This window comes from Phyllopteryx taeniolatus, chromosome 12 (assembly GCF_024500385.1).
Source record: "Phyllopteryx taeniolatus isolate TA_2022b chromosome 12, UOR_Ptae_1.2, whole genome shotgun sequence".
Lineage (NCBI taxonomy): Eukaryota > Metazoa > Chordata > Actinopteri > Syngnathiformes > Syngnathidae > Phyllopteryx > Phyllopteryx taeniolatus.
Genome location: NC_084513.1, coordinates 10,474,734 through 10,486,066, shown reverse-complemented (window position 1 = coordinate 10,486,066; position 11,333 = coordinate 10,474,734). Strand labels below are relative to the sequence as shown.

At 40.5% G+C, this 11,333-nt stretch overlaps 2 protein-coding genes across 2 annotated transcripts in view; both read left to right on the top strand.

Annotated features, from left to right (window-relative positions):
* Window positions 1-1,719: 1,719 nt before the first annotated feature.
* On the top strand, window positions 1,720-7,578 carry neurod1 (neuronal differentiation 1). The gene is made up of 4 exons (XM_061792958.1): window positions 1,720-1,870; window positions 3,384-3,659; window positions 4,866-5,095; window positions 5,759-7,578. Exons 2-4 carry the CDS (start codon window positions 3,418-3,420, stop codon window positions 6,295-6,297), a joined length of 1,011 nt encoding a protein of 336 aa, XP_061648942.1. The 5' UTR covers window positions 1,720-1,870; window positions 3,384-3,417; the 3' UTR covers window positions 6,298-7,578.
* Window positions 7,579-8,520: 942 nt separating this feature from the next.
* The window catches only part of cerkl (ceramide kinase-like), a 30,425-nt gene continuing 27,612 nt past the window's right edge, over window positions 8,521-11,333 (top strand). The window contains exon 1 of the mRNA XM_061792087.1: window positions 8,521-8,769. Within this exon, the coding sequence (XP_061648071.1) occupies window positions 8,645-8,769 (125 nt within the window). The 5' untranslated portion in view covers window positions 8,521-8,644. The remainder of the gene's footprint in view (window positions 8,770-11,333) is intronic.

The following is an 11,333-nucleotide window of genomic DNA, read 5'->3' as shown; positions in this document are numbered from 1 at the left end:
GGCGATTAGCTTTTAAAAGAGTGGATAGGCTCATAACTTTGACTATAATTTTGGCCACTCACACGTAGCCACACTGTTAACGTCAAATCAACACGTTAGCCAAGTGGCTAATCTTACTGGGCACTGGCGGCCATCTTGGAAAAACACTGACTACACCCAGCAGCCATCTTGGAAAAAAAATATAAATTGTAGCCTAACACAAGAGGACTTTGTGGAAGGTTCGCCGAAGAGGAGTGTGACATCCTTTTGCGCATGTGCATGAAATTGGCTGTCATAAAAAAGGATCAATAGGATTTTAGTGGCGATTTATTACAGTATGTAAATTTGCGCCAGCTGACGCCAGGCAAAGATATGCAACAAAGCTTCGGTACAACATTGGCAACCATGGATTTGCCTGATCAATACGCAGTTATGGACATGTGGGACCCAAATCCAGCCTGACCGGACGCAATAATTAATAATGTATTTGATTAATAATAATAATAACAATAATACATTTTGTTTCTAGGCACCTTTCAAGTCACTAAAGGTCACGATACAAACATAGTTAAAAGAACTCAAACAATACAATAAAAATAATAAAAGAAAAATCAATGAAAATGATACAGAAAATGTTACAGTGAGTCGGCAGTCCGGAATAGGTGTGTCTTGAGTTTGGATTTGAAGAGGGTTATTAATAATGAGTTTGTTTTTCGGCGGGCAGGTGGTAGTGAGTTCCAAAGACGGGGGGGGGGGGGGGGGGGGGGGCTGAAGGCTCTGTCCCCCAAGGTGGACAGAATGGCAGAAGGAAAAGGTGAGGTGAAGATCTGAGATAGCGGAAGGGTATGGCAATGTGCAGGAGGTCAGCGAGATATGACGGGGCGAGGATATTGATGGCCTTGAAGGTGCAGATCAGTATTTTATATTGAATGGAGTACTGGGCAGAGAGCCAGTGGAATTGTTGCAGAGCTGGAATGATGTGGTGAGCGGAGGGGGTCCTTGTCATAATACGGATGGCAGAGTTCTGGATGTCGTTTTTGTAGTAGTGATTGACACACAAATGTACACAAAATAATTAATGAAAGCCTACAAGTCTCTTGACGCATACTAGCAAGTGTTAATCATACAGGTGTTGATTGAAAAATGTTCAGATGATGAAGCGTCTCTGTATTTGCATTCACATTTGCATATGTTCAGGTCCAAATCCCATTCATAATTTTTATAAAATAGTAGGCCTACTGTCTGAATTCAATGCCGGTAATGCAACGCAAGACTACCATGATCAAATAATGAAAATAATGTGAATAACCCGATAATCGCCCTTAATTGAACACTTTTTGCCAACCAGCACACCACTTAACCATTTGGTGATGACACAGTGATCACACCAATACAATTTTCTATGATTCATTTTATTTAAGATGCAAAATATGTAATTTTCTTTCATAATATATAACCCATTTGTGGTTTAAAGGTTTTTGGAACAAAATCCGAGTTTGGGGACAAGTTGGTCCTCATTGAGTTGGTGTCCAACAGATTAGGTGAGGTATGCGTTTTGGGTAACCACGTTGGCCAAGTTCGTGGCACCTTCTTGGTTTTACACGCGCATGCGCCGTGTGTGCGTGAGGCGGCAGATGGGCATTTTTTTTGGTCACGTGACCCCCGGGGCCGTTTGGATAACGGAGGCACCATATGGCGGGAGGGCGTGGTGTGGATATGCTAATTGGCACACACGCGCACACGCACCACCAGCACGAGCACGTCTGGTATAAAAGTGTGTCTCGTCCGCGCGCACGCCACAGACTTCCGAGCGGCTGACACGCGCACACACGCACGCACGCACGCACTCGGGATGCGCGACATCTGAAAGGCGGCAAATCAACAACAACAGGTTGGTGTATTTATTATTATGAATCATTAATTAATAGACTCAGTATTATCATAATTACAGGAACAACAATCATCAATTTATCGATGACTCACTGACTCCAATTTAGTGATTTTTAACTTCAATCAACACAACAAAGAACATCATTTGAGCAAAACCTTTATTACTATTTAACATGATATATAATATTTATCTCAAATGAATATATCATTTGGATATTTTCCTTTTAAAGTATATATTTTCACTTAAATTGGATCTAATAATTAAAATATAATTGTTTTTGTTCTAATTATACAGAATAACTAATGTTATTATCATGATTATTATTTTGAAGTTTGACTTATTTTGGGGGCCTTTAAAACAATATGAAAACTTTTTGCAGATTTGAAAAGGTTTAAAGTTGACTGATGATGTTGACATGTTTTGCAAATACAATGCAAATATAAATCATGTGATGTGCAGATTTTAGCAGTAGATGTGTGCATTATAGATTTCCCCTTGGTGATAAATGGTACTTAATGTTTAAAAAAAAAATAGTTTCAGTTTAACAATAAAATACATTCCATACTTAAAAAAAATGGTTCTCTGTTTAAGGAAATTGATTTCTCAGAATTGAAAGTACATAAAATTGTCATTATGAATTTACAATTGAAATGTTCAAGTTCATTTTTACAAATGTGTAATGATTTTAAATTCATATTCGAACGTTGAAGAATTTTTCAAACAAATCACTGCAATCTTTGATCAAAATCATGACGCAGAAGGTAATTTGAAATAATCACAATGTCATTCCCCCAATCATAATAATATAGCAAATAATAATATATTGTTTGCAGTAATGAAAAAATATTGTAACTTGTTAAAGTTGGTTTTAACTGTGATGATGTAATGTTTGTTTTCATCCTTTTTTTTTTTACTTATTTGCACAATAATAAATATTATCTGGAATGAAGCTTATAACAACTTAATATGAGTACTGATGACTTTGTGTTTAAACTGTGTGGCTAACTTGAATGAAAATGTGATTTCTTTATAATGAAAACGGCTCTATTATTTAAGAACGTTTTTTGAGTTTCACATAAAAACAATATCATCATAAAAACGTTCTATTTAAGAAAAATTTAAAACCTCCTGTTATAAAAACATTTTTGAAAAACAATCTCATTACAAAAACCTTTAAATATTCAAGGTTACATTTTGCAGATGCATATTAATTACAATTCACATTTGGTCATGAATAATCTTTCCAATAAATTACTGCAATCTTTGATAAAAAAAATCATGATGCAAACTTAATATCAATTAGCCACAAAAGTCACCTTTAAAATGAAAGTTATTTTCTGTATCATATAAAAATGCTTAAAGATGGTTTTGAGACTTTTTTCCAGCTTATTTGCAAAATAAAATAATTGACTGTTGCATGTCAATAAGCTCATAAAATGTTAACTTGATGACTTTGTTTTTTATGTTGATATGTTGAATGAAAATCCTATTTTGTATCAATAATGAAAAACAGCAGCGTTATCATCTTCATCATCATCATCATCATCATGACGAGATCGGAGCAGAATTTCGGTGAGTCTGAGGTTCAGCAGGAGGAGGCGTGCAGCCCCACAGGAGCAGGAACAGGAACGGGAGGGGAGGAGGAAGAGGAAGATGAGCGCTGCTTGATGGACGAGGACGAAGAAGAGGAAGAAGACCAGGAGGAAGAGCAAGACCAGGATGACGGAGAGAACAAACCCAAAAGACGAGGACCTAAGAAAAAGAAGATGACCAAGGCTCGCATGCAGAGGTGATGCAATTGTCGATCAATAATATAACAAATAGAGCAGTACTTTGTGACTTAACAGTACAAAATGAGAACCCGCGCAAGGCGCTGCAGTAAGCCACAACCCACACCCAGATGCTCACACGAAGACTCAACGACTCCAACCCCTGAAATCCCTCACTTGGCCACACCCCTTAAAGGCACACATCCAACACACGAATACTACTTGACGTACAGGAATTACACTTTATAAAACCACTTTATTTCATGACATTCACTTTTATTTTGGTTTTGCTGGATACAAAACAGTACTATATTTCTTTGAAAAAAATGGGTTGTGCTTTTTGAGGGATCAGATCAGATAAATGTCATTTAAATTCAGTTCAATTGGAAAAAATTGATTGATTATATTTTTCTCACATTTTACTTTGCTGATTTACATTTGTACTCACTCAAGTTTCAATTAAAGTTAAACGAACAGTACTGTACATTGGTGATGCTACGTTAGCATTATGGCTACATCTTGGCCGTCGAAAAGTGTTGGTTTAACTAAGCACACAATGTGGTCAGTAACAACTGGACTAAAACAAATGAGATTGAAATATTAGCGACTTTGTTAATGAGGTGATGCTCCGTTAGCATTGTGGCTATATCTGAATGAACAAAACTCACCCAAGTGGTTATTGAACAGGAGCAAACGATGCGGCGACACAATCGGACTAAAACAAATGAGACTAAAATATTAGCGACTTGGCAAACCTGGTGATGCTACTTAAATTTTGTGGTTACATCTTGGCAGCCACAAAGTGGTGTTTTAACGGAAACACACTATGCGGTGACAAAACTGGATGAATTAGAAGATAAATCCGATTAGAAAATTAGAGACTTGGCTCACGTGGCAATGCTACATTAGCATGGTGGCTACAGTGTATTGGGAAAGTATTCACAGCGCTTTACTTCTACCACATTTTGTTATGTTACAGTCTTCATCCAAAATGGATACATTATTTCCTCAAAATTTTATAGGTCTCTAAAAGTGAAACATTGTGAATACTTTCCAGATTCACTAAAGTATTCACAACGCTTCACTTTTTCCACATTTTGTTTTTGTCGTAGTCAGTAAGTGCATAAGTAAATTGGCCTAGCAGTGACACTAATATGGATTCAATCCAAAGAGAATATGTAAATTCTAAGCGCTAGCGACGTGGCTAACGTGTCTTCATTTCCCAGGTTCAAAGTTCGCCGTATGAAAGCCAACGCTCGGGAGCGCAACCGCATGCACGGCCTGAACGATGCTCTGGAGAGTCTTCGTAAGGTGGTACCATGCTACTCCAAGACCCAAAAACTGTCCAAGATCGAGACCCTACGCCTGGCCAAGAACTACATCTGGACCCTCAGCGAGATCCTGCGCTCCGGGAAAGCCCCAGACCTCATCACCTTTGTGCAGGCCCTCTGTAAAGGTACAGTACACACTAAACATATATAATACATACTAAAATTTGTATAGAATATATACTGTACAGTACATGTAGTCAGTATAGATAGAATACAAACTGAAAGGTATGTACCATAACGTAGAGAACAGGTTTCAACATAAAATAAGTTTAACATGCAGTAAAATGTGAAGTATTGTAATAAACATGTAACTAATGTGTAATTCAGTTAGTTAACATGAAGTCAATATGAACTGCAGTAAAATAAATCGATGTAATTTTGGTAAATTTAAATATAACATAATAGTGACTATTCATCATTTTTTTAGTAATGAACATGTAATAAGTAGTAATTCGTATGCAAGAGACAATAGCGAACATAGCATGTGATGAAGAAACTTGAATAAGTATTAATTTACATGCAATGAATGTGTGGCTAACATTAAATAATTAATAAACAGTAATTAATATGTAATAAACACAAGTAAACAAAATTAACCTGTAATGAAGAAGAATCAGCTTTAAGTAAACTATATTGAAGATTAATTAAGATAATTTACATGTAAATAACATAAATGATGAGTAATTAATATGTAACATTAATGAACAAGTAATAAAGCCAAATAAACAGTAAGTAAAATGCAATAACACAACAAGAAAATATGTATTAATTGTTGTTCTCGTCTTCAGGTCTGTCCCAGCCAACGACCAACCTAGTGGCAGGTTGCCTCCAGCTGAACCCTCGCACCTTCCTACCCGAGCAGTCACCCGAGCTCCCGGCCCACCTGCCTCCTCCGGGTGGCACTCCCTATGTGGGGCACTTCTCTTACCAGAGCCCGGGCCTGACGCCGGGCCTGCCCAGCCCGCCCTACGGGACCATGGACCCGTCACACATCTTCCACCAGGTGAAGGGTCAGGCGTACGGCGCCCCGGAAGCATACTTCGACGGCGTCATGGTGACGGACAGCCCCCCTTTCGACCCGCCCCTCAGCCCGCCCCTCAGCATCAACGGGAACTTCTCGTCCTTCAAACACGAGGCGGCGGCGGACTACGACAAAACCTACTCCTTCAGTGTGCACTACGGAGGTGGGGGAGGCACCCATTGCGGTGGAGGTGGCACACATGGCGGCATATACCCGCAGGTGGACAACCTGATGGGCTTCGACGGACACTCGCATCACGAGCGGCTGATGAATGCCCAGCTCAATGCCATCTTCCACGAGTCCTGAGCAGTGCTCTGGAGCGGCGGCCATCTTGTTTTTCTGTCCGTCCTTTCCACTTCGTGTCCGGGGCAGCAGCCACTCAAGCAGCAATAAGCCAAACTATGCAATTTGATCCCAAACCACCAAAAAAAAAAAAAAAAAAAAAATTATCTATTTTTGAGCATCCTCCTTGTTGCTTTTTTGAACATGTCCTACTAGAGTTTCATGTCCTCACGTTCTATATGTTTGTAAATACTTTTATTAAAGGGGATATGTTCTGAAAATGTGATTTTAATGTTGTATCCAACTTGCGCCACTCATGCCCAATCATTAAGTGTGAAAACATGTCTGTGAGCGAGCCGTTCTCAATGTTGCCCAATTGTGACATCACAGTGGGGATCATTAAGATAATCTTGCCCACACACCAATTTCTTCCGCCAATGACTTGCTCAGTTAGGCTGGCCAAAGTTCCAGAGCCAAAGAAATGAAAAACGTTCTTTGAATGTACTTTATTCGAACATGTGCATCAGTTGTACATGATTAAACTGTGTTAAACTAATACATATAATTTGATTATTTTCAAGAAAAAGGGGAAAATGATGTCAGTTTACCACATTTGAATCATGTGCAACAGTAAATTAAGTACTTTTTTTCAGAACACTTTGGTCGATCATGTCAAACCCGAATAAAGGGTAAGCAGAGCTGCAATGTTAGCTGAAATTAGCATTGGCAGCATTAGATTCTGATCGTAAGGTCCTAATAAAGTTGTCTACATGGAAATAAGGAGTGTTTATGTTGTGTGAACACCGTTAAACTAATTGACAAGCATATTTCGGTGACTTGGTGATGAAATGCTGCATGTGATAAAGCAATTAAATCTCTATGGACCTTCGCTTTAAGTGTGAAAAATAAACAGAGGGAGTGTTTCTGTTCAGCGATGTGTCCATGGGCCACAAAAAAACGCTGACATTGTCTTGGGCACTCTCTTGTTTTCCACATTCTGGGCTCTGCTTATGTTAGAGGAAGTAAGCAGCCAGCTGTTGTCAACAACTCTCAAATTTTCCCTTAAATTGTAAAATAAATGCATACTATGTCCCGTTTAAAACATACACTATTTACTGTGTAGTATTATTCTTCAAGACATAAAAAGACAAAGTTTGTACATATTTTGCCCCCAAAAATCTGTTTGATTCAAGCATTTAAAAAAAATGAAAAGTTTTATATGATACATCACATACGCAGGTTTGCACATAGTGTGTGTGAAAACAAGATTATTTTCATAAATTAAAATCTTGCCTGCAGAATTAACTTCTGTGCCCATCTATCTCATACACACACACACGCACGCACGCACCACAAACAGTATGTTATCCATATCTTTGCATTTAGAGTCTATCATGTTAACAGTTAGCTTATAACTGAGCCTGAGCTCATTTTCGTTGAGCTAAGATAGCAGCGTGACAATGTGTGTATTTAAGTTTTAGCTAAGCCAGTGACTAGTTAGCATTTAGCAAAGTTAGCTTAGTGATTGATGTGTTTAGTTAGCATTTGTAAGAGTTAGTAGGAGTAACGCATGTAGTTAATTTTTAACAAGGGCAGCGGTGGGGCTCATAAGTGTCATTAGCATTTAGCAAAGTTAGCAGAAGGGGGACAATGAGTATATTTAGCTTTTAGCAAAGTTAGCAGTATGGTGGATGCGTGTAGTTAGCTTTTAGCATAGTTAGCAGTGGGTCTGATGACTGTAGATGTAATTTAGCAAGGTTAGTGGTGGGGACTCTAGTGTGGTGTCTTCTGCCTGGAAACTACGTGGGAATTTCTAATTATGTGAATGAGTGTGGGTAGCATTTAGCTAAATTAGCAGTGGGGGAGGTATGAGTTTTTGAAAGTCTTTCATAAAGTCAGCAACAGCGTTTGTTTCTGCTGATTATCACATCAACGCAGCTTAGTTTAGTTTAGCTGAGACCGCCATCTGGCAGACACACACGTTCACAAGTGTGTTACCCAAATTACAGCGCAATTACTTGGTCATGTGATCTTGAGACAAAATGGCCTCCAAAGTATACAAAACTATACAATACCAAGTATAGTTTGTAGTACTACTTTATAGTTGTGCGGACATTTCATTAAAAGTTCACTGAAAGCTAATTAGAAGTGAACAGAGACGAGAGTGTCTGCCTGCCGGGTTGGCCGTGCCCGCTCCCGCGACCATGCTCGTCCCTTTCTCTGCCATGTGCACTACAGCCGCGTCGTCTCCATGACGACCATATCCCGGAAGTGCCTGGATCAGCTTAGACTGTGTGTGCAGCGGGACACGAGCACACGTCGAGTTAGTTTTTTTTGTTCGGCTCTTTTGTTTGTGTGTTAAATTGTGAACATGTCAACGAGGAAGGAAGAGAAAGACAATAAAGGACGGAGGAAGAGGACGGAGGAGAAGCTCAGTGGGAGGAAGAAGAAGAAGGAGAAACCTGAGGAGGAGCACAAGCCGGAAGTGGATCGCAGGTGAGTGAGGGACACGGACGAACGGTGGTGACGTCGTAGTCCGCCAAATTCACCTTTCTAAACTAAATTTTAGTACACAAGCTCAAGTTCTGCACTATATTGGAAAAAATGCGATATTTATTGTGATGTTAAAGAATACATGATAACAAATACATAATGTGAAAGCCAACACACATTTATCTTTTTTCCTCTAGAAAAACTATGCTCAGTAAAGCACAGATACGGAGTCATTTGTAAGCAGTGTACCTATATTTAAATACATTGTAGTATTGAGCAATAGTCCAGACAGACATGAAGCTAAAACGTCAAGTTTATTTGTATAGTATTGTATTAATCACAAAATTTATCACAAAATAGTCTCGAAGGGCTTCACAGGTCCACAGTTGGGAATGATTGATGGCATCCCCAAATCTAAACCCCCCAAAACTCAAAACCCCATTTGGGTAAAAAAGAAACCGTGAGAAGGTACCGCAGATGGGGGGGATCCCCCTTCCAAGATGACCAGGCTACAATTGATGTTGAATGGACAACATTTATCCTGGTGCTCTACAATGTTCATTACGATGGCAAGGTGGTGCACAATGTTCATTAAGAGGGCATAAGAGTCAATTTAAAGAGAAAAAGGCACCACACGGTAGATGCCTTCGGTGGTTCTGCCTCAGGACCTGGCCTGGTCGGTCAGAGCAGAAACCTCTATGGCAATGACTCCAACGGAAGTGTTCCACCTCAGGTCTTGTCCCAGAACCCAAACAGCAACTGCATCGTCACCTAGCCCTCTCTCCGAGCAGGAGACGAGGGGGGTGGAGATAGGACAAGCAGCAGTAAAACAGGCATATATATATATATATATATATATATATATATATATATATATATATATCCATCCATCCATTTTCTGAGCCGCTTCTCCTCACTAGGGTCGCGGGCGTGCTGGAGACTATCCCAGCTGTCATCGGGCAGGAGGCGGGGTACACCCTGAACTGGTTGCCAGGCAATCGCATGGCACATACAAACGAACAACCATCCGCACTCACATTCACACCTACAGGCAATTTAGAGTCTCCAATTAATGCATGTTTTTTGGGATGTGGGAGGAAACCGGAGTGCCCGGAGAAAACCCACGCAGGCACGGGGAGAACATGCAAACTCCACACAGGCGGGGCCGAGGATTGAACCCGGGTCCTCAGAACTGTGAGGCTGACGCTCTAACCAGTCGCCCACCATGCCGCCATATATATATATTTATCCCACTTCAAAATAATTAGTTTTCACCTGAAACAAGAGCTTGTTTGTATTTCAATAAACTATCCACCCATGCCTGACGGAAGACCTAAAGTTTAGTCGCATGCCATTTGCGCCCAAGCAAAAGTATCGGTTATTGTCTGAAATGCTCCACTAAGAGGTTCCGACAGGGAATTCATATGAATATTAAAGTGACCCATGATTATTATATTGTCTGTGTGGGTCACCTAGTTAGAAATAAATTCTGCGAATTCATAAAAAAGCCAGAGTAAGGGCCTTGGGGGGGGGGGCAATAAGTAACTGCAAGATAGAACGGCAATGGTGTTGTTGATCGCATAACGAGAGCCTTGAATGTTTTATAGTCGATGTCTGGGCTCGTGCTAAGGTTGAAAACGGATCCTCCCTTCTTAATAGGACGCGCAATATGAACTCACAAAGTTTGTGGAGAGATGCCTCATTAAGCGGTAAGAACACATTTGGTTTAAACCAAGTCTCGCAAAGACCAATCATATTAAGATTATGGTCTCTGATAAAATCATTGACTAGCAAAGCTTTTGAGGAAAGTGATCTAATATTCATAAGACCAATTTTCATTAAAGTGGTCTTATCGGTGCTATTTGCCCCCAGAGTATTCATAGTAGTAATAGGGGGCTAGGGGCAAGAGACAATTACTCGATGCCGACACATCTTTCTTGTGAGATTACAATTCCTGGTTATGTTCCTCTTAGTAACTGATTGCCTCATCCTTGTATCACTGGAGCGAGTTTTGTTAGCCCCACGCTGGTGTCTAGGCCTAACGCAGGTCAGCTCTCTAAGGCTAGCTTCAATGTCGGGTGCTCTGGCCCCAGCAATACACATTACAGTGACTGGGTTTTTAAGCTTTATATTACAAGTGAGCGGCACGGTGGACGACTGGTTAGAGCATCTGCCTCACAGTTCTGAGGTCCGGGGTTCAATCCCCGGCCCCGCCTGTGTGGAGCTTGCATGTTCTCCCCGTCCCTGCTTGGGTTTTCTCCGGGAACTTCGGTTTCCTCCCACATCCCAAAGACATAAGTGGTAGGTTGATTGACGACTCCAAATTGCCCATAGGTGTGAATGTGAGTGCGAATGCTTGTTTGTTTATATCTGCCCTGCGATTGGCTGGCAACCAGTTCAGGGTGTACCCCCCCCTCCTGCCCTATGATAGCTGGGGTAAGCTCCAGCGCTCCCGTGACCCTTGTGAGGGTAAGCGGCTCAGATAATGGATGGATGGATATTACAAGTGATGGAGTCACCTATGACTAATGTGTGGGAGCCAGTAGACTGAGTAGGAATGGGAGTAG

Coding starts and splice junctions, on each gene's coding strand:
- neurod1 (XM_061792958.1), top strand. CDS start 3,418: ATGACGAGATCGGAGCAGAATTTCGGTGAGTCTGAGGTTCAGCAGGAG. Junction 3,660..4,865: donor ACCAAGGCTCGCATGCAGAG/GTGATGCAATTG, acceptor TTCATTTCCCAG/GTTCAAAGTTCGCCGTATGA. Junction 5,096..5,758: donor TGTGCAGGCCCTCTGTAAAG/GTACAGTACACA, acceptor TCTCGTCTTCAG/GTCTGTCCCAGCCAACGACC.